This window comes from Caretta caretta, chromosome 2 (genome assembly GCF_965140235.1).
Source record: "Caretta caretta isolate rCarCar2 chromosome 2, rCarCar1.hap1, whole genome shotgun sequence".
NCBI lineage: Eukaryota > Metazoa > Chordata > Testudines > Cheloniidae > Caretta > Caretta caretta.
Genome location: NC_134207.1, coordinates 262037580 through 262064426, shown reverse-complemented (window position 1 = coordinate 262064426; position 26847 = coordinate 262037580). Strand labels below are relative to the sequence as shown.

Genomic DNA, 26847 nt, shown 5'->3' with positions numbered 1-26847 from the left:
GGCTGATGCTGAGCTCTCACAGAGCAGCATCCATGAGTAATGCTTTCAATCACTTCTGGTTGGTGCTGAGACTCGGTCCTATCCTAGCAGACGGTGACCTAGCCTCAGTTATTCACCCTTCCATCACCTCTCAGCTGGTCGAGAGCAATGGGATATACCTGGGCATGAAAACTTCAGTGCTTTGGAAACTCCAACTAGTACAGAACGCTGCAACACAGACTACCATGAACCATCCAGCCTGTCCTCTGCTCTCTACACCGGGAGAAGAGCAACTCAAGCTCAAAGTCTCTGTCCTTATCTTCAAGGCGCTCAATGGCCTGGACCCAGGATAGCTAGAAGTCTGTCTAAAGCTCCACAATGAAGACCGTGGTCGACAACGCTGCTCCTCTGGCATAATGGAACTCTCTATGATCAGGGTAAAGCTCGTCTGCAGGAGACAGCTTTCTGAGGGGCTAGTTCGAGACTGTGAAATGAACTCCCCCAGGAACTAAGGGCCGTTACAAACCTCACCACCTTCTGCTTCCAGTGCGAGGAGCATTTCTTAGACCTGGCCTTCTGTAATATAAAACACAGAGCAACAGGTATCGATAGTAAAAAAAAAAAAAATTACACAAACTGCATACGCTTCTCCCCCGGGGAGAGGCTGAGAGAACAAACAACACGTGGCAGATGTTAGTCGCTTAATGCATGACTGGAAGACATTCAGATACTACAGTGATGAGCGCAGTATAAGAACCTATGTAGAACAGCAGAGACTGAATGAACGGACACAGGGAAAGTGCCATCAGATCAAAATTGAGGCAAGTTGGCCGTAATGCCAGGGGAGAACAAAACCAAACCACAAGGAGATCCAGAGCAAGCCAATGGCTCACGTTCATGGTGGAAAGGCCAGAAGGGATCTTTGTGATCATCTAGGTTCACCTCCTGCGTAACACAGGCCACCATAGTTCGCCCAGTAATTCCTGAATCAAGCCCAGTAGCTGCTAAAGCTTTACTTTTAGAGAGACCTCCTATCCGGATTTAAATCAAATAGTAACAATCCTCAGCGCTGACACAGTGCTTGTCATCAGTGGATCTCAAAGCCCTTTGCAAAGGAGGTCAGTATCAATATCCCCCTTTTACAGATGGGGAAACTGAGACGGATGGAGGTAAAGTGACTTGCCCAAAGTCACTAGCAAGCCAGCCGCAGAGCCAAGAATTGAAACCCAGGTCTCTTGATTCTCAGGTCAATAGTCTATCCACAAGGCAGCACCGACCAAGACTCCAAGTAGTAGATCATCCGCCACGGCACCTGCTGAGCTCTTCTAAGAGCTAGAAGTTTTTCAGCCACTAGCTCAGTGACGCATCAATTGCATTGGGAGGCTAAAAGGAATTAAAATTGGAGAGCAGCACAGGATGTGGCCACATTCCCAGGTATATGGAGTGCCCAGGTAAGCAAGACCCTTCCTGCACAGAAAGAGTCATCCAGAGCACCGACCCTTGTCAGCAGTCTTAGCAAAGCCTCCAAGAGCTGAATCGGCCCAGAGGACTGAACTCCCCTCCCGGCTCGTGAAAAGCCCCTGGCTTTTCGAGAGCATGTTGGCTGGCAGGGCAGCGTGGGTGCAGTTTGTTCTGCATTCCGCCATTCCTGGTCTGTGGCCAGCTGAAAGAACTCCCACTGCAGGGCCTTCCACACAGCTCCTGGAGGGTACATTTATAAGCAAGGTTATAAATGGTTCTGATGATGGACAGACGGGAATTTTTTCCCCCCGACTCGGTAATCATAGAATCATAGAATATCAGGATTGGAAGGGACCTCAGGAGGTGGTCATCTAGTCCAACCCCCTGCTCAAAGCAGGACCAATCCCCAATTAAATCGCTTGAGCAGGGGGGCAGCGTGATTTTCCAGCTGCGAGAGCACAGCCCCTCCAGCTGGGAATTAACGGGTGTTATGTGGGTGTATGGAGAGGGGAGACCACATTTCACACAAGCCTTGTCTGTTTCAGAAGCAGCTCTGAAGACCAAAGGCGCGATTCTCCTCTACACGAACGTCCCCTTGGCCCCACACTGGCAGTGTAAACGGGGCCTTACAAGGAGAGTAAGCTTACATCCACCTGAAAGCTCCTATACACTGCCAGAGCGATGCCAAGGGGCATTGGCGTAAATGAGAATTTACTCGACAAGAGTGGCAGCATGCAAGTGCTATGTTCCTTCCTGCTTCACCTGGGCTGTGACAAAGCGGGATCTGGGGGAAAGGCATCACCGGGCACACACAACACACACCTCTCACACTAAGTCTGGGGAAAGTCACAAGAGAGCCAGCGTGCCCTCGGCATCCATCACCGCGGGCTGCAGCAGACACAGCGTTCCTGCTCAACCCAAGAGCTGGAATTTATAGTAAAAAGTCCTGAGGGTCAATTTGGCTTCTTTCCTCAAACCACAAAAGGAACCAGACAAGCATGTAGGCTTGTAGTGATTTCAGCTGCTTCCCTCCCCTGCTACTACTTAGCGTCTCTGAGCTTAGCACGATCAGACCTCAGCGGCGCTCAGCGTTCCATACGGCAAGTCAGCCTGCATCCTGCGGCGAAGTACTGCACCGTACACACACCCACACAGGTTACAGTGAGATAAACCCAAAGGCTGCAGACAAGAAACAATGATGGTCTAAAACACACACACGTGGGGAGCTGGGGCTAGAGTTCTAGGGGATAAAAATTACAGGCCTTTATTACTTCAGAGCGCCCACAGGTGACAATAAGAACAGGAGGACTTGTGGCACCTTAGAGACTAACCAATTTATTTGAGCATGAGCTTTCGTGAGCTACAGCTCACTTCATCCATCCATGGCCAGTCTACATGGGAAAGTTTTTTCTATATAACCTAAGGTGTGAATTTAACCAGAAATAGCCATCCTGGTGTAACCCCCTGTGTGGGCATTCACTTATTCTGGTGTAAGAGTACTTTTTTTTTTTTTTTTTTTTTTCAGTTTAGCTCACGCTGCTTGGGACAGCGTGTAAGTTAAACTGAGAACAACCCTTTTATATAGCAGAATAATAGAGCAATTATACACTGAAGATGATGTTCTATTACCAGTATCACGATACCCGGATAACTGCTAAAACTTTCCCACATAGAAAAGCCCTTAAGGCACTTATGCAGCTCTCATCATTGGGGTATCTGAGAACCTCGCACTATTTACTGTATTTCTGCTCACAACACCCCTGTAAGGTAGGGAACATATTATCCCCTCTAGTGAATATGGAACGGCCCTGTGAGAATTTATTACTGCTGCATGTTGGGTCTGGCTATCAGGATGGTGTTTTCCGTGTTTGGGTTTAAGTAATTCTTACTCAGCCGAGAGTAGAGGGAAGATGGAGAAGATGACCTAGACAACTACCAGCTGACACTGAAGACTGTTAAAGGGACAATGCAAGGACTATTAGTCCAGTGATGCTAGCTCAATCCCACACTGAGCCTACCTGACTGGATGGACCAGCACGGGTCAAAGCTCACCAAGACTTGAATAAGCCTCCTGTAGGACGAAGAAGGCTGGCAAGATTTAACAGGACAGACAGAGTCTTGGGGAGTGCAGGGGAAACCAGACGGCAACTAGAATCAGACCCAGGAACCCACTGGGCGTGTCTGGAGATTCTAGGCCAGGCAGCCCTTCTGGGATGGTAGACCTTTAGGTAAGATAGACGTGTATATGCTGTTTGGTAATGTAAAATCATTTTTTGTCTAGTGCTTGTTCCTACTGTTAAATAAAAATCACAAGGTTTTAAGAAGGTCACTGGCTCTCCATAGGAAGAAAATCAGGTGCCTGCACCCAGCTGGACCTGCAAAGGAAGAGGTGGTGTCACCAGATCATGGTCTGCGAGGGGAAGAACGGGGAACTCCACCCGGGGACAGGAAAAGGGCAAGAGGCCCAGAACCTGAGGGGCTGCCCTCAGGGGGGCCAGAAGTGCAGCTTGCCCTGTAACCATGACATCCTCACTTTCGTCAATTCCAAGGCCGGAAGATGATCCACTGTGATCACCTGGTCTTACCTCCTGCATCCCAGAGGCCAGAGAACGCCCCCACCCCCCCACAAAAAAATTCCTAGAGCAGATCTTTCAGAAAAACATCCTATCTTGACTTAAAAATTGCCCGTGATGGAGAATCCACCGTGACCCTTAGTAAATTGTGCCAATGGTTAATCGCCTTCTCTATTTAGAGGTGGGGAATTGAGACATAGAAAGACAAAGCGACTTGCCCAAGGTCACTCAGCAAATCTGTGATAAAGCAGGAAGTTGAATGCAGATCTCCCAAGTCCCAGTCTAGCCCCCTAACCACTGCACTGTGCTACCTCAGACAGAAGTTATACATCCCTTGTCTACAACGAGCCCACAGGATAACGTCACTTGCTCATACACCCAACGCTAGTACATCACAATGTATACTAGCTTCTAATTTTTACTAGGCTATGTTTCCCATTTCCCTCCCCCGCCCCTTCACTTCAGTGCTAAGTTATGTAGCTACTCTATCCAACACGGTTTCTCTCACTGTTATGGAAGATGGCATTCTCTTCTTGACCCCCTAGCCGTAAGTACATACCTTGCAGAATGAGAGGGCCCCGGCACGGTGAAGAGTTCAAAACCAAAAGGTTGGTCTTTTTCACATCCATTAAATGAAGACTCAAAAGAAAAAAAGCTGTAAGCAGGGAATGAAAGCTGTGCTGTTAAGCAACTGGGATAACTCATCCCCTCGTCCCCCGCTCCTCTGCCCAGCAGGGTCAGCAAACCATCGGAACAAATCAATAGCGACTTCTCAAGCTAATGGAAAATAATGGAAAATACGGCCGATGTTGCTCAGCCTCATGAGTCAAGTCTGGTTTCTTTAGCCACCTGCCTGGGAACATTTTCACTCAGGGCTCCTAGGTCAGCCCCAGGATGGATTTATTGAAGTCAGTGGGGGTTTTACTGCTCACTTGAAGAGCAGCTGGCCTAGCTTCCTCTATGTTCTTGGACAGAGAACAGGGCGCAGCAAAAGTTCCCGCAGCGGTCTCTCAAAAGGTGCTGCATTCTGCCTGCCAAACCCACACACCTGTTAAAGGCAATTACGCAATTACAGGACACAACACTCCAACTCCCATTATTTAACTAATTATCAGCCCTGGTTAGGAGGATTTAAGCTGTTGTATTTCTTGTTGCCTAAGGCAAGGCATCACCTGGAAAAATTTAAAGCCAGGCTGGAGCTGTTTAGTAGCAGCCCGAGGCTGGAGAACAGTGTAATTGGTTGCTCCCTCTCGAGCTGTACTTTGCTTTTCTTTTGAAGGTCAAGGTCCCTAGATCCTACAATGTGTCTTGCAGCTCTGGGGCACTGCCAGACAGGGATCTAATCACCCCCAGCGAGAGAGAAACCCCTCCATCTTAGGCGTCCGCCACCTGCGACTGTCCACAGCTAGCACAGCACAGGGTATTTAAGCAGCAACTCTAGGAATACGTTCATGCAGCCTAAGGCCAGACAGGACCACGACAATCATCTAGTCTGACCTCCTGCGTCACCCAGGCCATAGAACCTCACCCAATTTCTGCATCCAGCCCTGTTTGAGCTACAGGAACTCTTTTAGAGAGAGACCAGTCTTGACTTAAAGACTGCAAGCCATGGAGACTCCCTGGTGTTCCTAGATAAGTTATTCCAATGGCTAGCGAACAGGAGCAGCAAACAGGGGAGTTCTGCGAGGGAGGCAGATACACCTAACAAACAAATTCTCAACTTAGGCCAATAATCGCCCCCCAAAACAAAGAACAAACAAACAAAGAAGACCCCTGCCAGCGTAAAAATAATGCAGGCAGAAGTCCCGCAGCAGAGTGGGGGCAGTCCAGTTTATTGCACCAAATGCAGCATGTGTGATTACCTGTCTTGTGGGCAGGCAGCAGGTGTGTGCATTTGGTGCAGGTAACTCATGGCCCCCAGAGACCGAGCACAGGCTCTGGAGACCAGAGTGGCTAAACTGGAGGAGCTACGGGAGACAGAGAGGTACACCGAGGAGACTTTCTGGGACGCTGTTGAGTGGTCCGACCCCCAGACTGACAGCCTCTGTGCTTGTTTGGGAGGATAAAAGTCTTGAGGAAGAACATCAAGCTGGAGTGGAGGAAAGGATCCCACAGCTGGGACTCTCCTTCCAGATGATGTCATGGTATCCCCTCGCACTGAGGATACCCCTCCTGGGGAAGGGACCCCCATTATTAGGAAGAGACTGGTAATAGTTATGGGGTCGTTGGGTTTGTGATGGTGGGGAGAACCGCATGGTGAATTGCCTGCTGGGTGCCAAGGTTGCAGCCCTCTTGAGACATCTAGACAGACTTATGTGCAGTGCTGCAGAGGATCCAGTGGTCATGCTACATGTAGGGTTGCCAGACGTCCGGTTTTCGACCAGAACACCCGGTTGAAAAGGGACCCTGGAGGCTCCGGTCAGCATAGCTGACCCTGGCGTTAAAAGTCCTGTCAGTGGCACAGCCCTGATCCCCCTCCAGCCCTCCGAACTCCTCGGTCCCAGCCTGGAACACCCTCCTGCACCCCAAACCCTTCATCCTTGGCCTCACACCAGAGCCCACACCCCCAGCCAGAGCCCTCATCCCGCCGCACCCCAACCCCCTGCCCCAGTCCTGATCCTCCTCCTGCCCCCCAAGCCCCTCAGTCCCAGCCTGGAGCATCCTTCTGCACCCTAAAACCCTCATTTCTGGGCCCACCCTGGAACCCACACCCCCAGCCCAGAGCCCACACCCCCTCCCGCATCCCAACTCACTGCCTCAGGCCAGAGCCCCCTCCCATACTACAAAACCCTTGGCTCCACCCCCCCCCAGCCTGGAGCCCCCTCCTGCACCCCAAACCTCTCATCCCTTGCCCCACCCCAGAGCCTGCATCCCCGAACAGAGCTCTCACCCCCCCCTGCATCCCAACCTACTGCCTCAGCCCGGAGCCCCCTCCCACACCTTGAACTCGTCATTTCCAGTCCCACCCCAGGGCCCGCACCCACAGCCGGAGCCCTCACCCCCTCCTGCACCCCAGCCCCCGAACCAGCCCGGTGAAAATGAGCGAGTGAATGAGGATCGGGAAAGTGAGCGATGGGGGGGAGGGGGCATGGAGTGAGCAGAGGGCGGGGCCCTGGAGAAGGGGCGGGGCCTAGGAGGAGGGGCAGGACAAGGGTGTTCAGTTTGGTGTGAGTAGAAAGTTGGCAACCCTAAAGTAGGACAGAGAGGTCCTGGAGGCCAAATTTAGGCTGCTAGGTAAGAGAGCAAAGTCCAGGACTTCCATAGTAGCATTCTCTGAAATGCTTCCAGTGAAACACGCAGGGCCTATTAGGCAGAACTGCAGAGTCTCAGCATGTGGAAGAGATGATGGTGTTGGGAGGAGGGATTTAGGTTTGTTAGGAACTGGAGAACATTTTAGGAAAGGAGGAGTCTCTCTGGAACAATGGGCACCACCTAAACTAAAACAACAGATTCCTGACATGTAAAATTAAAAAGCCCGGTTGCCAATCCTCCAGGATTGCCCTGGAGTCTTCAGGAATTAAAGATTAATCTTTAATTAAAGATGGTGTCATATGATGAAACCTTTGGGAATACACCCAATCAAAATTGGCAACCCTAGGGAATGCTGACAGGTGCAGAGGATCACATGGTTTGGACAAAGACATCCCTTTGGGGAGGATTTATTAAAAGGATACTCTGTATTCTAGTAAAGAGGAGAGGATAGACATTGGTAATGTAAAGGTGGGAACTGAAGAGAAACAATCAAATGAAAAACAGTCCCATTCAATTACATCACATGAAGGCAGAGAACTAAATACTGACACATTTTATAAGTGCTTGTATACAAATGCTAGACATCTAAATACTCAGATGAGTGAACTTGAGTTTCTGATCTTACATGAGTATATAGATATAACAGGCATCACAGAAACTTGGTGGAATGATGAGAATCAATGGGACACAGAAATATCAGGGTACAAAATACATATACAGGAATGGCAGGGTAGATCGATCTGGTGGGGGAATGGCACTATATATGAAAGAAAGCATAGAGTAAAATATAGCAAAAATCCCAAATGAACCAAACTGTACCATAGAATCTTTATGGATAGAAATTCCATGCTTGAATAATAAGACTGTAGCAGCAGGAATATACTTCTGACCACCTGACCAGGATGGCGATGGTGACTGTGAAATGCTCAGGGTGATTACAGATGCTACAAAAACAGAAAACTCCATAATAATGGGGGATTTCAGCTATCCCTATACTGACTGGGTACGTGTCACCTCAGGATGGCATGCAGAGATAAAGTTTCTAGACACCATGAGTGACTGCTTCTTGCAGCTCCGAGTCCTTGAACACACAAGGGGAGAGGCAATTCTTGATTTAGTCCTAAGTGGCGCACGGGATCTGGTCCAAGATACTGAACTGCTCGGTAAAGGTGAACACGATGTAATTACATTTAGCATCCTTGTAGGAGGGAAAATACCAAAGAAACCCAGCACAGTCGAATTTAACTTCAAAAAGGGGAACTCCATTAAAATGAGGAAGCCAGATAAACGGAAATTAAAAGGAACAGTTACAAGAGTGAAATGCCTGCGAGCTGCATGGAAACTTTAAATACACCAAAATAGAGGCTCAAACCAAATCAACAAAACCAGTAAGGGAGCCAAACATGCCACCCTGGCTAAGCAGCCAAGTAAAAGAGGCTGTCAGAGGCCGAGACAGGGCACTAACTGTAGCGCCCTGGTCCCTGACCTTGCTGCAGCATGAAGAAGGCTGCAGGCTCAGCTATGAGCAATTGAACACTTTCTGCTGGGGGATTGTGAGCAACTCAATGGTGATCACTGGGCTAACGATGGACTTGGGAGGATATACGGGGAAGGAAAAGAAAGAAAGGGGAGGCGCAGAAAAAAAACAGAGGAAAAATCATGACTGGTGGAGAGAAAGTGATTAAGGAAGTGTTATTTACCCCTTCACATAACACACAAACCAGGGGTCACTGAATGAAATTAACAGGCAACAGGTTTAAAACAAACAGAAAGAAGTATTTCTTCACACCACACACTGTCAACCTGTGGAACTCGTTGCCGGGGGATGTTGTAAAGGCCAAAAGTGTAACTGGGTTCAAAAAAGAACTAGATAAGTTCACGGAGGATAGATCTATCAATGGCCATTAGTCAAGATGTTCAGGTTCGCAACCCCATGCTCTGGATGTCCCTAAACCTCTGACTGCCAGATGACAGGGGATGGATCACTTGATGATTACCTGTTCTGTTCATTCCCTCTGGGGCACCTGGCATTGGCCACTGTCGCAAGACAGGATCCTGGGCTAGATGGACGATGGGTCTGACCCATATTGGCCGTTCTTATGCTCCTATTCTTATGTAATGGTTCATTTCCCTCGCTGTTAAAAATCTGCACCTTATTTCTAGTCTGAAGCTTCAGCTTCCAGCCAAAGAATCTCATTATGCCTTTTCCTTATCACCTTCAAATCTGCTACTGACAACCAGCGCTGCCTACTGCAGAGTGCGAGACCCTCTCATATGCCAATAAAAGGACAGTTGTTCTGGGTGGGCCTGCTCTGAGGCCCTTTACGACTCATTTGCATTACAGTAATGCCTAGAAGTACTCCTGCTTGGTGCTCTGCGAAGCACGTAATAAGACACAGTCCCTGCCCCAAACAGTGCACGACATAAATAGTTAGGACAGGTAACGGGTCGGGGGGAAACAGCCCAAGATCACACTGCAGTGCAGTTTAAGAGTTGGGAATAGAAACACCCCTCTCCCTCTAGGCCAGTGTCTATCCACTAGACAGCACTGTCTCCCGTATTTGACAGAAGAACATATGAAGCAGAGGTTTCATTTGAAATGTTTGGAGCAGGAAGGGGGTTACAAAAGAAATGGCTTTTTGGTCAAAACAGACATTTCAGTGCGAATTTGGGTGGGGGGAGGGAGTGTTGACTGAAAAAAAACCACAAACCTGAAAAATTCCGATTTTGGGGCAGAAAAATTGTCGGGTTTTCAATGAAACACTTTTGCAGCGTGTGGGTGCGTGTTGCCTGCCAGGATTATCTGGGTACATCTCATTTAAGGATTCCCCTGCCACTGCGGGGGCCTCAGGCACTTCAGTCCTTCCTGTGGCACATAATAGCCTTCTGTGGGCTATAACACTTGGGTCTCATTCTGGTTGTTGGGTTCAGTGTGCGGGTGCTGGGTGGCAGTGGTGGCCTGTGATCTACAGGAGGTCAGGCTAGAAGAACTGGAGGTCCCTTCTGGCCTTAAACTCCACGACTCGAACTTTTTCATCAACATTTTTGGTGGGAATAAAAATCATCTCTTGAGCAGCTCGAGCGTGAAGGCCAGCAAGCGGGGACAGGACAGGCCGACCCATTCCACGTCTGCTTGGCTCCACTCTGACCCGTACAAAGAAGATCTAGGGGGTGTCCATGCGGCAGACCAGTACTCTCAGTTAGTGGAGAAGAACAAAGCTTTTCTTGCCCGTTTTCCTTTAGCGGCTTCGGGCGTGGAAGAGGTGCCAGAAACGTGAAGCAGCAGGCTCTTACCGACGGAAGCAAAATACCTGAGTCTGATTAAATCTCCCAGAAACTAAAAACAATCCGAGCCCAACCGCACTAAGAAATTGTTTTGAAAATATTGGGGTGGATTTAAAGAAAGACCCGAGGGCCCTGTGGGGGAGCAGGGAAAGGGCCAGGGTGGCATCCATCATCCACCCCACTGCAGCTTATGAAGGCAGAAGCAGATGGGCAGGCTCTTTAGGAGAGCGACAGGTCTCACTGACAGTGCCTGACAGCTCTGGTTTTTGCCCGCAAAGCTGCAACCAGGCTGCAGACCCACGGTGAGATCTGTGGATCTATCTATGATGATAAACTGTATTTTTTTTAAAAAAAGGATCGTTATTTGGATAGCACTGTGCGTGTGCAAGGCGCTGTGTCATTACTAAAACAGGAATTCACTAGAATCTAGAATGCAGACTGCTTGCCAGGGAAACACTTGGAATGCTATGTGAGTTGTGGAGGGGGACCCTACCTTACTGAATGGACCTGTGTAAAACTCACCCCACATATAAGCCAACCTCCTGTTGAGTGAGGATGAAACTAACAAGCAAGTGATGCCGATATAAGTCGACCTCCACAGTTGCAGCCATCTTGGTGCTGCCTTGTTCCTCGTAACAAATTCATTCTGCACACGTGAAATCCGCAACCCCCGCTCGTATTTTATCCCACCAGGCCGCTCTAAACAGTCCCAGAATCAGCGATGACAACGCACATCTTAGCTGCGTCCTGCCACTGACCTAAGCTTTGCTTTTCAGCAACAGATTTGCTCGTTATTAATATCAGATGCTTTCATGGTCTCTGTGACATTGCACTCCATTTGGAATACACCCACGTGAGGGACAATCCGATAACCTGTTCCAACGGGTAATGACACTCACCGTTAAAAAATCATGGGTCCTGTTTCTAGTTTGGCATTTACTGACTTCATTTTCTGGCCACTGATCTTGTTATGCCTCCGTCTCCTGCTTTTGATTCGTCTTTCAGTTTGGCAGGAACACGGTGACCCTGGCAGAAGGGAACCTCCATCCGGTCCATAAACCAAACAACTGACTCGAGAGAAGCAACAACCCTGGTGAAGCGGTGGAAGCTGGCTGGAGCACCCTCCCGTCACTTTCACAGGTGAGGGAATATACCTGTGTTCTATGCAATGGACTTCGCCAGCCTCTGGCAATACCAACAAAAAATCAGTGCCTGGATTGATAGCCCCAGAGACCAAAGAGCTCTCTATCCACAGAGCAAGTACATCATGGACTGGGGCAGTGTTACGATCAATCCACAAATCCCCCCCACACCATGACCTGGAGAGACACTGATTCCAATCTCCAGGACCCATACAGGTCATGGAAACAATGGGAGGGGAGAAGCTACTTTTAACTTATTTATTGTTAGGAGATACAACCGGTGCAGCTCCGCTTAATTCATCCCAAAATACCAGTGCTGCTATTTTTATTGTCGACTCACCCTCCCTCGTCCTGGGGCACTCCCAATCCAGTGCCACCAACTCAAGCCCAACTAGCTTCAAACGAATTGAAAAGGCAGGTTTTGCCAGTAGGTGCAGGACAGACCAAACTAAATCAGGGTCTGAGCCCAGTGCTTGGCGTTGGCTTGAGTCTATGGGGGGCAGGGGAGGAGGGATAGCTCAGTGGTTTGAGCACTAGCCTGCTCAAGGAGTTCAATCCTTGAGGGGGCCATTTAGGAATCTGGGGCAAAAAGAAAAAAAATGTGGATGATTTAGTTGGGGATTGGTCCTGCTTTGAGCAGGGGTTGGACTAGATACCTCCTGAGGTCCCTTCCAACCCTGATATTCTATGAATAAAAGGCAAAGCAAGGAAGAGCCGGGGCAAGCAGTTTTTTGGCATCTCTCACTGGCAGTTAGCGACCTCTGAGCTCACTATGCCTCCTGCATTGGAGCTAAGAGCTTTGCTGGCAATTTATTTGGAGGGAGCTGGGCCAGTTTTCCCCCCTTGGCCTGACTTAACTTCACCGTCAAAACTTTATGACTTGCCCAGATCTGCAGCGCTATTCCCAGGAGCCCTAATAACTCTGTTCTGCTGGGAACCGATGTTATACGTTAAATATTGGGCAGGAGGGAAGGGTTGAATACATTCAACCCGGAGAGACGGGAGGGAATTATTAAAGCCATCTGCAGAAAGAAAGAGCCGCCGCCAGCATGTGTTATGAAACGAGCCACAAGAAAGAGCAGCGGCATAACTGTAGCTCGCCAGCACCTGAAAATGGAGGAGATAAGCTCACAGCCACAGGCCCTAACTCCTCCTGGCCAGTCCCATTGCATCACAGAATATGTGCCCCTCTGGACATCCTTCAGCCAAGGGACATTTGTGTTTATTATAGTCACGGGGCACAGTTCCGGGACCTGAAATGCAGAAGTGGTCCTGATCCCGGGAAGGTTAGAGCCCTCAGAGCTCTCATCAGCGTCCCGGGGTAGCTGCGGGGTGCTCAGAAAGTCAGGCTCAGACCCTGACTTTGTTTGAATGGACGCCTCACAAATCCCCGGTAAGTCCAGTGACAAGGGACCATCCGCAAGAGGTGTTCTGGCACAGGATGAAAACTGGAGCAGCTTTCCCAGCATTCTGTGCTGCCCAGAAAGACGCTCGAGCGCGTTTGAGATCTGGGCTCAGCAATACCTTGCTTTACTGTTTCACTCACCTCCAAGGATGCTCTCTGCCATTTTTAAGTGAAAACTAGAGCTGGTTGAAAATTTTTGACCAAACCATTTTTTGATGGAAAATTAGGTTTTCGACTAAACTAAGTATTTTTTGTGCAAAGTGTCTGCTTTCCACCAGAAAAATACATTTGAAATAAATCGAAGCCTGAAAACCTAAATAATGCAGCCAACATCCAAAATATTTTTATTTGGATATGTTGCTAGTCACTCATGGGTATTGTAGTTTGTTTGTCTCGTGGCCCCATTTTCCTCGATTTGCCAGGCTCCCTAGCTGGACTAGATCTCCCATGATGCACCACAACTGGGGACTCCCATGATGCACCACCTCTTCTCTCTAAAAGGGTGCACTGAGTTACATCCTGGGAAATGCAGTCAGACCAGGCAGCTCAGCCTAGAGAGGGGAAGGAAATCACTAGGTACTGCAGAAGCAATTCCAAATTGAAATTTTTCAGCTTTCATATTTTCACTGAAAAACACCCCAAATGATTTTCCGACTAGCTCTAGTTAAAACATAAGCTCACACTGAGTTTGACCACTTCCATGTCACTACAGAACATTTCTTTACAACATATTTCTGTGTAGATAAAGGAACTATAATTATTTATCCGGTAAGCGATCACATGGATTCTAACAGATCAAATGGCCAATAGCGGCCAACGGCAACCCCAGACCACAAATCTATTCCTCTTTTTCTCTTTAGATTAAGAAGAATTTTTATTCTGTTTTTCCAAACAAGAACCACACAGCAGGATCTATGGCCAGTTTGCCTCAGGCAGCGCTGGATACAACAGAAAAGAATCTGCAATCAGGTTTTGACAGAACAATATAAAAATAAAAGGGGAAAAAATTATTATACGCACAATCAGATCAAACCATCACTCGCTGCACTCAGTAGAAAACAATGAGCTCCTCATTAGCAAACAGACAGCATGGCAACTGGTGCCCTATGAATATGTATCAAGGAACAGTCAGGACTGAGGGATTCAACCAAGGAATCACCTCTGACAGTAAATTACTTTCTCCTTCCAGGAGAAATTTGTTCCCGAAGCAGCCTAGGTGACTCTGTCTGCACTGATGGGATGTCCAATGAACATTTGTGGTTAGAGAAAGATATTTTTTTTTCACACTGTGCCTTATAAAAGAAAAAAATACCATATAATTTTTGTTCTTAACTCTTGATCTGTATATTCATCCCCCGCCCCTGGATTATGTCAAACTTGCTGAGCAGGCCTTTCCTGATGCCAGTTCGATCTAACCTTGAAAGGATCATGAAAATCCTGGAAACATGATACATTTGCACGGGCGTGGACAGAATCTGTAACCAATCACCCAATCTAGGCATCTGGACTCCCTCACTGGAAACACCAGATTTCACTAATGTAGCTGGAAACAGCTCTTAGGTACTGGGAGCATCCCAAGTTCTAACCCTGCCTTTAACTCCTTCTGCAGGGTTGGGAAAGTTATTAAGATGTCTCAGATAGAGAAGGCCCAAATCCTCAAAGGTATTTAGGTGCCTAGCTCCCACTGAAATCAACAGGAGTTAGGTGCAGCCTGGTATATGAATAAAACTTCAGCCCAACATCTGTGATGATATCACCATGATGGGTAGGACAAGCAGCTCTGTTATCCCAGTGGATTAGAGACCTGCGTGTCTGGTGCTGAGGGACACCAGAGATATCATTAGGTCTGCAAGTATGTCACGGTGGGGAAGAGAGTCACATATAGTGAGATTTTCCCATTTGGTTGTGACCTTTTTGCATGACTCACCCCACAGCAGTGGCTTCTGCAGCTCCTGTCCTGCAGGGGTCCTGCCGGCTCCCCACTCCAGGCACTGTGACTTGGCACTCAGGGTCGCAGCCCATCTCAAGTTTGGCCCAGCTGCCCCCTACCATGAAGGGCCCAGGGTCGCAACACCCAGAGTGGGGAGCTGGACCCAAGCCGGGGGGAACACAGGAGCTGCTGCTGCCCATGCCTTGAGTGAGTGCGGGACAGGCTCACAATCCAGCCCTCTCCACTCCGGGGCCACCTCTCCCCTCAGCATGGGGCTGGGATTAAGGTTGCTGGGGAAGAGGGCACTGCTGAAGCAGTCAGTCCCTCCTCCTCTGTCAGGGTATTTTTTATCAAGCAGTCACAGACCCCGTGACTCTGACTGAATTTTCCATGCGGGCGCTGTGATTTCTGCCAAATCAGCAGCCCTAGCTATCACCCACGCCACCCTCTGATCAGTGAGCATAACCCGCTCGGTGTAGCGCCTTCAGCCTCCCGTGGTGGCTGGGCCACAAGCGGGCTGATGGGCTGTGACAACTTTGGCCAACAGACATGCTCGTGGCAGCCCTGCATTACTACACCTTGGTTTTGAGGGGTTCCCCAACTCTTCTTCCCTCCCCTCAGAGGATCTGATGTGATCCAAGCACAGGAAACGGGGATCCAGGAACTCCCAGCCCCAGCTCCGATACACATCACCGTTGGAGCCTCTGTAAGGCCCTCAACCTGCCTTCCTCAGGTCTCTTATCTGTAAAATATCTGTCATGCTGCTTCCTTACCTATCGCTGGGGGGCATTCATCTCCATGCAGCACTCGGAGATGAACAATACAAGCCCTAAGCAGTCTTACTACTGACCACTGCACAGGTAGCTTTACTGTGGCAGGCAATGATATGAAAACTGTAACCAATCACCCAATCTAGGCATCTGGACTCCCTCACTGGAAACACCAGATTTCACTAATTCGCACAGCTGAAGTAACAGGCATGGAGCACTAACATCAAGAGGGGTGAAAGAGGACAAGGCTAGAACTCTCTCTCCTGGAGCACAGGGAGCCAGACTGCGCTGGCTTGGGAGGGGAGAGGCGGCAGTTTGCATCAAGCTGGATCCATGGGAAGAGGAGGCTACTTTGCAAGTCAGGAGAGATTCAAGAGCAGACTGTTACAAGGGAACATTTCTAAAGCCAGAGGGCCAGAGCCTCAGCTAGTGCAAATTGGCCACAGCGCCACTGAAGTCAGTAGGGCTATGGTCATGAAGAGCAGCTGAAGATCTGCTCCAGGGGACTTTAGAGGGCACGATGGGGGTGGATGGGAGGCTCCCGTGTGTTAAGCCCTTCATCCTTTCAGCGGCTCCTCCTCCTCCTCTTCCCCCGTGCTGCAGTAATCCCAGAGGTCTTGGTTCTCAGCCCCCGTCTGTTCCCTACCCGTGGGTGACCTCACCTGCTTGCACTTTTGTGCTGACCCTCAAATATACCTCTCGCCTCCAGATCCCTCTGTCCCTACCTCTCCTCACCTAGCTCATCATCATCTCAAGTTCAACGTGGCTCAAGCCAAGCTCATCAGCTTTCCTCCCATGCCTTCTCCACTTCCTCCAGCCTCCCTCCCAGTTGAACATGCCGGTGTCCTACCTGCCACCCAGGCTCAGCACCTCAGTGTTATCGTCAACTCCTTCCTCTCCTGGCCCACTCACAAATCAGGTCACTGATTTCCACACTGCTAAACTCTGCCTCTTCCTCCCTGTCCTGACGGCCAAATCGCTCATCCACAGCCACAGCTCCCTCTTTCGGGTCATTGATACCTGGCTGACTGCCTCTCCAGACAATCCATAATGCTGCTGCTTCCTTGTGCGTCACATAGACCATGGCATACGTCCCATCAATGAGGAGTCACTGCATTGGCTCCCTGTTGTATGGCACTCAGCTTCACTCTTCCTGTCCTTGCCCTATGTCACGTGGCCCCTGCCTCCAGCTCCCACCTGGTCTTCCATGGAGTCTTTCCTCCCTTCCCCAAGCAAGCCAGCCTCATTACCCTACATCTTGGCCTCATGTAGGGATCACCATACCCACTTCCACACCACCCCCTTATGACTGGAAGGCTTTCAACGAAGCCTTTAGGTCAAGCCACCTCCTTTGTGTCATTCAGATCCCTGCTGAAAACTCACATCTGTGGCTAACCCTATGAGAAGGGGAGGACAGGGAACAAAGAACTGAATTGTCACCATGGGCACATGCCTGACCCAGTAACCATGTGGTCTGACTGCCACTGTATCCTTGGTATTATCTAATATTGGTATGATATAGGTATAGGTCTTCCAAGCCCTGATCTAACGTCCTAACCGCTAGGGAGTGCCACCTCCGTCTCACTTCGGCACTCACGTGCCTGTCTTTGATCCTCACCGGCAATGTTTAATTTCGTTAGCACGCTCTTTCGGGTAGGGCCGTGACAGCACTTGTCACGGTGAGGCACCCAGCCCATATTTTGTGTGGTTGTGTGGTCTGCACGGGAGTAACAGAGCATCTGGCTTGCAGAATCTTTGCTACCTACATGCTAGAGAGAGCACAGTTCGGCGTTCACATCTTCCAGGCCTGGCGATTTAAACCCTATCACAAAGCATGGCTTCACTTGTAAACTAAACACGTCTGATGTGGAGTTACAGAGACGTAATGAACCAGATTTTCAGCTGGTGCAAAAAACCAGCGTAGCGCCAGTGATTCCCACTGCACTGTGCCAACAGACACGAGGTGACGATCTGGTCCAGTCAATGTGGATTCCCCTGATACCTTTTCCCCAGGTCGCTTTTCAGAGTGGAACTGCACTGGACAATTTACTTATCAGAGGCAGTTTTCTTTGTGCACTGGAGAGTGAAACAAGACTCGGCAGTTTCATTTTGTTTGTAGCCATGTCCTGTGGTAGTCGTTTTGTTTGTAGCCAGTGCTGGAGGGAGACGGTTTAAAATATTATTGGACTAAGAAATTAAATAAATGAAAACATTTCTATTTGATTTTGCTTTCCCTTGAAGTTGCATGTGTAATTGACCATGCTTAGTTGACAACAGGATTTGAACCCAGATCCTTCAGAGCTAACAGCATCAGCCTTCCCTGTTTGAGCAAAAGGACTAACACAGACCAGTCATTAGAGAGAGAGAAAAATGCTTTGTTTCTGTGGATTGCACACCAACACTCCCGAGCCTGCAAAGGAAATGGGTTTGCAGAAGCCTGGACTGATGCCTGCCTGGCCTCCCCAAATTCCCAATTTGCAAATGCACGTACAGCAGCGTGCATGAAAACAGGTGCACAAAAAGTGTGCAAAGGCCCAGTTACTGAATATCAGCCTGACATGGGGCCAAAGTACATTTACTAATGGAAACCTACAGAGTGGAAAAATACATTTGCTAAAGAATCAAAGGCAAAGCCACATTCAAGAGCACACACTGAACAAGTGGGAGTTTTTCTTGAATACAGAACAAAGAGGGGAGCTGTTCGGTGTCCGTGCATGGTAGCGACTAGGAAATACACAGCAAGACAAGCAGATTCACCATGCCAGTGTATATAAGGTTTTCTCAAGGGACTAATCATTTCGGGTGCCCAACATGAGACACCTTAAAAGGGCCTGATTTCCAGAAAGTGCTTAGTACCCCCCTTGGATAGCCAGTCCCCTTTAAAGGCATCTCAAATGAGGCACCCAAAAATCACTAGGTACTTGAGAGAATCTTGGGTCTTATTTTCTTGTGAGCTCTAGAAATGGCAAGTCACAAGGGGCCCCCGGCTGAGAGTGGGAGTGGATCGTTACAGGCTGATTTGCATGGTCATATTTTAACCAGATAACGTCACACCTGCCTCAAGTGGCAAGCTCTTGAGGCCAGGGACTCTCTCTCCATACTGTGCTTGTGTGGTGCCAGGCCTACTGTTGACATCATGGTTACCGGGCTAGCTGCACCTCTGACCCCTTCCCTGGTCTCTCTGAGTCCACCCCACACACAGTCAGAGGCTTCATGCTTCTGTGCCCCTCAGTGGAGTCCTGCATCTCCCACTCTGAGGCCATGTTGCACGTTATCACGCCCTCTGGGTCCACCGTGCTTACCCAGCAGGCCTGCGCACCTGTGGTTGCTCCTTACAGGAGTCTGTGACCAGTGGTAAATACTGTAACCCCGAGCCTCAAACCCAAGTATCATTGAATCTCAACAGCAGGAACAAAGCAAGACATAAGAGCAAGGATATCCTACCCCAGGCCCTGACCACAGGGCATCAGTCTGTTCCCCAACAACCTGCTTCCGCCCCACAAATCCTTGTGGCCTCTTCAAATCCAGCCAGAGCTCCCACGCTTGGCCTGGGGACCCAAAACCAGTTTGGCGAGCTTCCCACATGGTTGCACCAGGGCATCAAGACGAATGACATGGGTGTTTGCAAAGATGATGTTATCTGGGCTACCTGCCTGCATTTTCTGCTGAACCTGCTATTGAATTCACTCGCTCTATGCATGTAGTAAACACCGCAATGACAGACAGAACATGTCAAACCCACGCTTTATTACAGAGCTGTTCCCAGTCCATCACACTAGCATGAACCAAACAAACTCTCTGAAAACCCCGGCAGCTTGGCATAGATTCCAGATTCCCTGATCTGCACCGACAGACCCAGCACTTCCACGCCAACCAGGCTGAAATGGGCAGCCAGCACTGTTCGTTTAAATCCTGCTCTCCCCTCCAACTCACTAGCAACCCTGCACTACTGGAATCAGTGGGAATTTAACCCCAATTCAGCAAAACTGGAGGCTGGATTGTCAAAGGTGACGAGTACTTCCAGCTTCCGTCTCCAAAGTGACAGCACCATGGAAGTCCCCTGAAAGGGACTGTCAGCGCCGTGCCCAGGGGCAGCCAATAATAAACAAACTATAGAAGCCTGGATCCAAAGGGAAGGGCGGAGGGGAAGGGCACCGACCCAGTGACCCTCAAGCGCTCTTTCTCAAGATCCATTTACCTCTGCTTTGCAGCTCTAGTTTTACCTGTGAGAGCATTTCCAAGCCATCCTCCCACTCAAATCTGTGCAACCTTCTTTGACTGTCTGTCCCAGACCATCTCCGACTCTTCCTCTCCTTACCACATGGACGCTAACACCCAGAGAACACCCAGCAGGTCAAACCTGGAAAAACGACAGTCTCTAGGACCCAGAGGAAGCGTGGACAAAGCCAACTGATGAGAAGGGAGCCTGAAGCCCCTGGATCAGCAGGCAGCTGAGTGAGTCCAGCTGCTTGCATTTTGCTTTCTGAGTCCCAAGCTGCAGCGTTGCAGAGCCTGGATCACATACCGCCTGCACCCTGCGGTGGGAGGCGGAGGGGGGGGTTTAATTGCAGATGGGGAAACTGAGGGGACCCAGATCAGAGCCAGCAATAACCATCCTTCCACATTCATGCTACCCAACGGCAGAGAAACAATCCATAGCTCCATGCATGCATGTGCGTTATGTAAGCGTGGCAGGGTGAGAGAGACGGGAAACACACAGAAGGGTGGAGGGAAAGAGTACGCCAAGCCAAATATTGCTGCACGTTCGGGGTAACCTCAGAGCGTTCGGGTGGCAGAGGGGCGCCAACCAGGGGTTAGCTAAGGTCATACCCTCCTTGTGAACTTACGGACAGACTGCTGAGCAGGCTCTGACTCACATTTCTCTTGCCCTTCATTTTTTTATGTACAGACAGTCCCAGATTTCCTTCCTTCTCTTGGAGGCCTGAGGAGGCTGGTTCCTATTAATCTTACAGGGAGAAAAACCCAGGAGCGACAGGATGACAAGGGAAAAAGCAAAAGCTGAATATCGGGAAATGTTTGCTACCAGAGACACGTATTTGATCCTGGAAGAGTCTCTCCTGGGGAAGCAGAAGTCACCCCAGTGCTTCCACCATGCTAGGGCATTGGGAGCAGGAGGCAATGCACTGCAGGAAACGCTCTTGCAGTGGCCGCAGGGGATGCACTAGACAACGCTTTGCCAAGGGGACAGGCGAGCTCTGAAACCACAACTGAGTTCTTGTGATCGGAGCCTGCCCTGGGCAGGGGCTGCCCCTCCAGCACTGACAGACCTAAGCTACCCCTGCTAGTGGTGCAGAGAAAGCAAAGCCCAGGTGTGACCCGACTGGCACATTATATACATTTAAAGAAAAGCTGTTTTTTTTCAGGGGTTTGTATCTCAGGAACCCCTTAGTTAAATAGCCCCAAAGTTGGATCGCTAACAGAACCCTGCAGCTCTATGATTCGCACTAAATTTCAAGGCAATCCAAGCAACCATGCAGATTTTAGAGCATTGAGAAGAGTTGAAATTTAAACACAAACTGATACATTCTCCTAAAGGATTTTATTCTTTCACAGGAGACAGGCCTGGTTTAGCAGTCTGAACACAGGACTGGGAACCAGGATCTCTTGAGTTATAGTCCCAGCTCTAACACCAGCTTCCTCTCCACCCTTGGAAAACGTCACCTGGAAATGTCACTCTCTGTGCCTCAGTTTTTCCATCTGTCAAATGGACATACTGACACCTACCCATTTCACAGGAGCACTGCAAGTATCAACAAAGTAGTTTGCAAACATTAAGTGCTGCTCACACTTCAGGATTTTCAAAACCACTCAGCCCCGGCTTCAAACCTCTCCCATGGTGGTAAAAATCCCAGGGAATCCAATGGGAGGTGCGTGAGATAGGCCAATTGTGGGCCCTTTTGAAAAACTGCACTCTAATACATGAAGGGTTATCATACCCTGTGGGTCCACCGTGCTTACCCAGCACCTGTGGTTGCTCCTTACAGGAGTCTGTGACCAGTGGTAAATACTGTGACCCCGAGAAAACCTCCTCAAACCCAAGTATCATTGAATCTCAACAGCAGGAACAAAGCAAGACATAAGAGCAGGTATACTACCTCCATGAAAGGTGGAGCAACTCCATGAAACATCTCCATTGCTTGCATATTTATTTATTTATAGCCGAGACTATTGCACTCATCACCATGGCAGCTGAGATCATGAATACCCCTTGACATGGAGTTCATGAGTCACATCAGAAGTTACTAAATGGGGTACAAGCTTCAACACTGCCTGTAAAGAGGGTGCCCAGATTATACCCCACTTGGTAAATGAAATGATTGGATTAAACGGTAAAATAAAGGGATACACTAGTTAGGACCCAAGAGTAACATTAATTTGCCTCTCCTGGCAAAATTAGTGCAGCTATGGCTTTAACACCGTGCCACAGACAGGGGTAGGCTGCTGCGGAACTTGCACTTTCTGTTCTTAATACAATTGCTAGCAGAGGTGGTCGGGAACCAGAATTCCTGTTCCCCAGGAAGTTCTGCCTACTGGGGAGGGGAAGAATAATCCATTCAGAATTGGAATGAAAAGCCGAAATTCAGAATTTCCCGCAGAACAGAAATCCTAAAAACTTCGATTCAGGCACATCAAAATACTTCATTTAGACTTTTATATTACATGAAACTATTACTTGAATATGTTATAATTATATATATTATGAATATGTACAGCATGAACATTTAAACAAAACATTTTGATTCCCCCCCTCTTCTAAAATGTCATAGAAATGACCATGTTCCTGCCAAAACACTTTGATTTCAACAAAAGCTGCATTTTTCAGTAGAAAACTGTTCCAGCAACATTTTTCAACTGGCTCAAGTTGTTAGTGCTATAAGCAGGACTTTTATTAATAGAAATACAATTTCCTGTTGCAGTTTATTTCTCCCTGGTATGATGCATGTGCATAAAAAGCCACTCCACTACATAGCTGGCCTCAGGCAAGGAAATCCATGCACCATCTACAGTACTGTCAACCCCCCAGCATTCAAAAATCGTGAGTCAGGCCCTGAAAAATTAGATTGGATTTAAAAAAAAAAAAAAAAACCACGAACCTTTTAAAAAAACAATAAGCGTGGGGTTCTTTTTATTTGTCCTCTCCTTTCTGAGCCTTTAGGTCATGTTATGAGGCATTTTGTCACAACTATGAAGGCAAAAGACTAACTTTTCTTTTTTTAAATGAAAGCTGAGATTCTTACATGTTCACATGGCCCCAGGCTCCAAAACAAAACAAATTAAAAAAAAAATGAACCCTACAAAATATCAAGAAAGCTGAAAACACTTCACCTGCCACTGACTTACATGTGACCCTGGAGAAACTGAGGCACGTAAAAGTTAAGTGACTCCTAATCTGAAATATATATCACTGGGACTTAAGAAGTGCTCCACCAGATCAGACCAGCAGCCCATTTCCAACTGTGGCCAGTACCTAATGCCTCAGAGGATGGTGCAAGAAATCCTGAATAAGGTGGTCATGGAATAACCTGCCACAAGGAAAATGTTTTCCTAATGCTTATTACAACATTAGAACGGCCAAACCAGGTCAGACCAATGGTCCATCTAGCCCAGTATCCTGTCTTCCAACAGGTTTCAGAGTGGTAGCCATGTTAGCCTGTATCAGCAAAAACAACGAGGAGTCCTTAAATTTATTTGGGCATAAGCTTTCATGGGCTAAAACCCACTTCATCAGATGCATGGAGTGGAAAATACAGTAGCAGGTATATATACACAAGTACATGAAAAGACCCTGACCCCGGATTGCCCCATGACTCTCATTTCTGACTCTGGCTCTAGCCACTAGGCCATCCAGCCCGCATGGCCCCTCCCACGCATCACCTCTGTCCTCATATTGGCTGTAAAAATTTTTTGCAGTAGAAAATTGTCATCTTTAATATTTAGACATTCCAAGGACGTTTTAGCACTGACACGAGGAGACCTCCAGCATGTGTCTCTCAAATTGAAATCCCCGATGATCATGCAGTTTAGATTGTTTTCCCCTTACACATTATAGACAGGTGCAAACAGGTGGGAACACAGAGGCACATTTCACTTAGGCCCGCCATCTCCTAGCAACCACAAGAGCTGCATCGCCCTGCCTTCTCTCAGAGGCATGCTCACCCTTGTTCTCTCAGAGCTCCCGGTGAAGAGCGCCCACAGCAGGCTGCTTTCAGCGCTGGCTCTGGAACACCCGGCAAACAAGGCCAGGATTCGACAAGCAAAGCATTAGGTCTTCAGTAACTTTTAAGAGCTTAGTAAGTGCTGCTGCAGCACAGTGCGTGGGATGATTTTTTTTTAAGCCTTCCCAGGACAAGGGGATCTCAAAATACAGAAGCTACAAACCAAAGGAAGCGGAGGGGAAAGTCAGAGGTGAGGCCACTGGCTCGTTTAGACAGAGGCTGCCCATGACAAGGGCAGGTTTTGTTGTCCTGCTGCCAGCAGTGAGAGCGACACTGAAGCTTTTTGGCTGTTTCAATGTGATGGAGAAAACCAGATACCCCAGAGCTGAAAGGTCCCTTCCCATCTCTTACTGACCTTTGGATCTACAGCTCCACAACATGAAAGGCTAAGAGGCAGCTGACACAGCAAGAACGTTCCAAGGGGTAGGGTTCTAGCTGGAGATCTGGGGTCTGTTCCTTCCTCTGCTACCAACTTCCTGTATGCCCTTGGGTGAGTCACTTAATCTCTGTGTGTCTCAGTTCCCCATCTGTAAAATGGGGGTAACAGCACTGCCCTGCATCACAGGGGTGTTACATTAAACACCGAGGCACTCAAGCAACGGGGGCCATTCAATTACCTAAGAGACAGGAACACAAGCACCGTTGCAGTCAATATTTCCAAGTGAACTACCAGGTTTAATTTAAGACAACACAGCAGCACCTGGTGCCCATGCTGACGGTCTCCAAGGCACCCACCACCATGATACACCCGCACCTAAACGAAACTAGCTTGGTGGTCTCGGTCCCAACCCTCAGTGGGGCAGATGTCAGCCTCATATATTAAGAGTCATGATCACAAATAGGACCAAATTCCCACCCCATCCTTAGGGAGGAGAGCAAGGATTTAATGGGTCGTGGACACTGACCTAGTAGCATTCTGCAGTTTGGCAGCTCTCAAGATCGAAACAGAACGAAACAGCAGCACATGACTTATGTCACCAAGGAGTGCTAACCAGCAGAGCTGAAATTTTGAGTCCAGTGAACCAGGACACTGTCTAAGATCCATCCTGGGAGGAAGAGTTGTGTCAAGCATTTGTTCAGACTGAGGCAGCAACTAGTTTTGAGATCATTAGGATCTGACCATAGGACAGTCCATGAGCGGAAGGAGGCAGCTAGTTAACCTGGTCATTCACTCACCTAATAGCTCTGGCTATGGGAGGAGCTGATGTTTGGTTAGAGAGAGACTTTAAAGATTTGAGGCCAAATTCATTCCTGGTATAATAACCCCACTGCTTGCAATCGGCTGTCAGGGATTAATTTGGTCCATGCTGTAGTCTCGACAAGACAAAGGAAGTAGTACTATCCCCATTTGACACATGGAAAACTGAGGCACAGAGAAATTAAGTGACTTGCCCCAGAACACACAGAAAATCTGTAGCAGACCTGGGACTTGAACCCAGAGTTCCTGAGTCCCAGGCCAGGGCTGTCGCCACAAAACTACCCTCCTCCTTGCACAAAGAGCGCAGCTGTACAAAGGACAGGGAGTTCCGGTCACAGGTGGCGGGTTTCTCAGCGTTCAGCACTTGAACAAGCCGCGGTGGGAGAAGGAGCAGATGAGAAGTGAGGAGGCTACAGGGGACCCTGAATTGTGCTTAGCTGCTCAGCACAGGAAGGAACAACCTGACTGCTTACGACAAAGAGAGGGGATGGTGCGGCACGGCCGGTACGGAGAGGGAATGGAAAGCCAGCAAAAATCCTCGCTGGAATTCCTTCGCACAGGGTCCCGCAAGGCCCAGATTCACCTCAGGCCCCTGCAGGCCTGCTGCTCTTTACTGCTTACTCCACAGGATTTCAAGCTTAGGAAGCGTGACTCATGCAACCAAGGTTGCAGAAAGCTTTGTGCATGTATTAAGAGGAGACAGTCTAAAGTATCCTACTTAGAAGTTAAAATCCCCTGCCCACTCCTGGATCACCTCCCACCCACACCTTACAGCTAGAACCTACCGCAAAAACAAAATCAGTGCCTTTCTAAACAAGACACATGTAACTAGCTGCCATGGTAGTAAAAAAAACTCCTGGCCTGAGGGTCAAAGGCCCCCAAGGCTCACTCCACAGTCACAGGGTTTGTTTCAAGCAGCATCTCTTTGTACCTCTTCAGCATCTTTCCCTCCTCCAAGCACCTTCCCAGCACTACAGTGATTCAGAACCGAAGTCGGGCCTCATCAGCATTGTCTGCACGGAGGGTGGGGGAGAAACAGAGACAGGGCCAAGAAAAGTCACTTGGCCAAGGTCAGCACTTGACACTCAGGGTTGCGGAGTTCCCGGCTCCCAGCCTTGGCTCACCCTGTTCTCTCCCTGTGATAATGAAATCAAAGGAAAACGCCCCCTTATGGATTTTCCTTCTTCTTAAGGAACTGTATGTTTTGAGGCAGAGGGAGACCAGCATCAGGGCTGAGATTGCAAGTCAGGAGCCCAGCTGACTGAATATCTTTGCTGGGATTTCCCAGCATCCCAAGCTTTCCTACATATGAAGGCTTTCTTTGCCTTGCTCCGAGCAAGAATTACGTTTGCACCGGACAGTCACAATGAATTCACAAGCGAACCGGCGCAAGGGAAACTGGAAAGCAGAATGTGGAGGGGCACAATGGGGGTGAGTTTGCTTCACATGGGAGCAGATCCTGGGGTGGAAATCCCACACTGGGTGCCTGTGCCCCTACAAAACAGCCAGCTGTCTCATTAAGGAGTGAGAGATCGGCTTCCGTCAGCAATCAGTCTCTCTTCAGCTAGGATTCCTCTGCAGCACTCCAGAGCAATCTTGTTCAAGGGCATCCCCG

General features: G+C 48.8%; 1 protein-coding gene across 6 annotated transcripts in view; it reads right to left on the bottom strand.

Annotated features, from left to right (window-relative positions):
- Nucleotides 1-26847, bottom strand: part of ZBTB47 (zinc finger and BTB domain containing 47) — a 90430-nt gene that overhangs the window by 31090 nt on the left and 32493 nt on the right. For 4 of the 6 annotated variants that reach the window (XM_075126045.1, XM_075126047.1, XM_075126049.1 and 1 more), the window contains exon 1: nucleotides 20021-20047. The exons of the other annotated variants lie outside the window; for them this stretch is intronic. In XM_075126045.1, the coding sequence (XP_074982146.1) occupies nucleotides 20021-20032 (12 nt within the window). In that variant the 5' untranslated portion in view covers nucleotides 20033-20047. Of the gene's footprint in view, nucleotides 1-20020; nucleotides 20048-26847 lie in introns of those variants that run through there. 6 annotated transcript variants of the gene reach the window in all.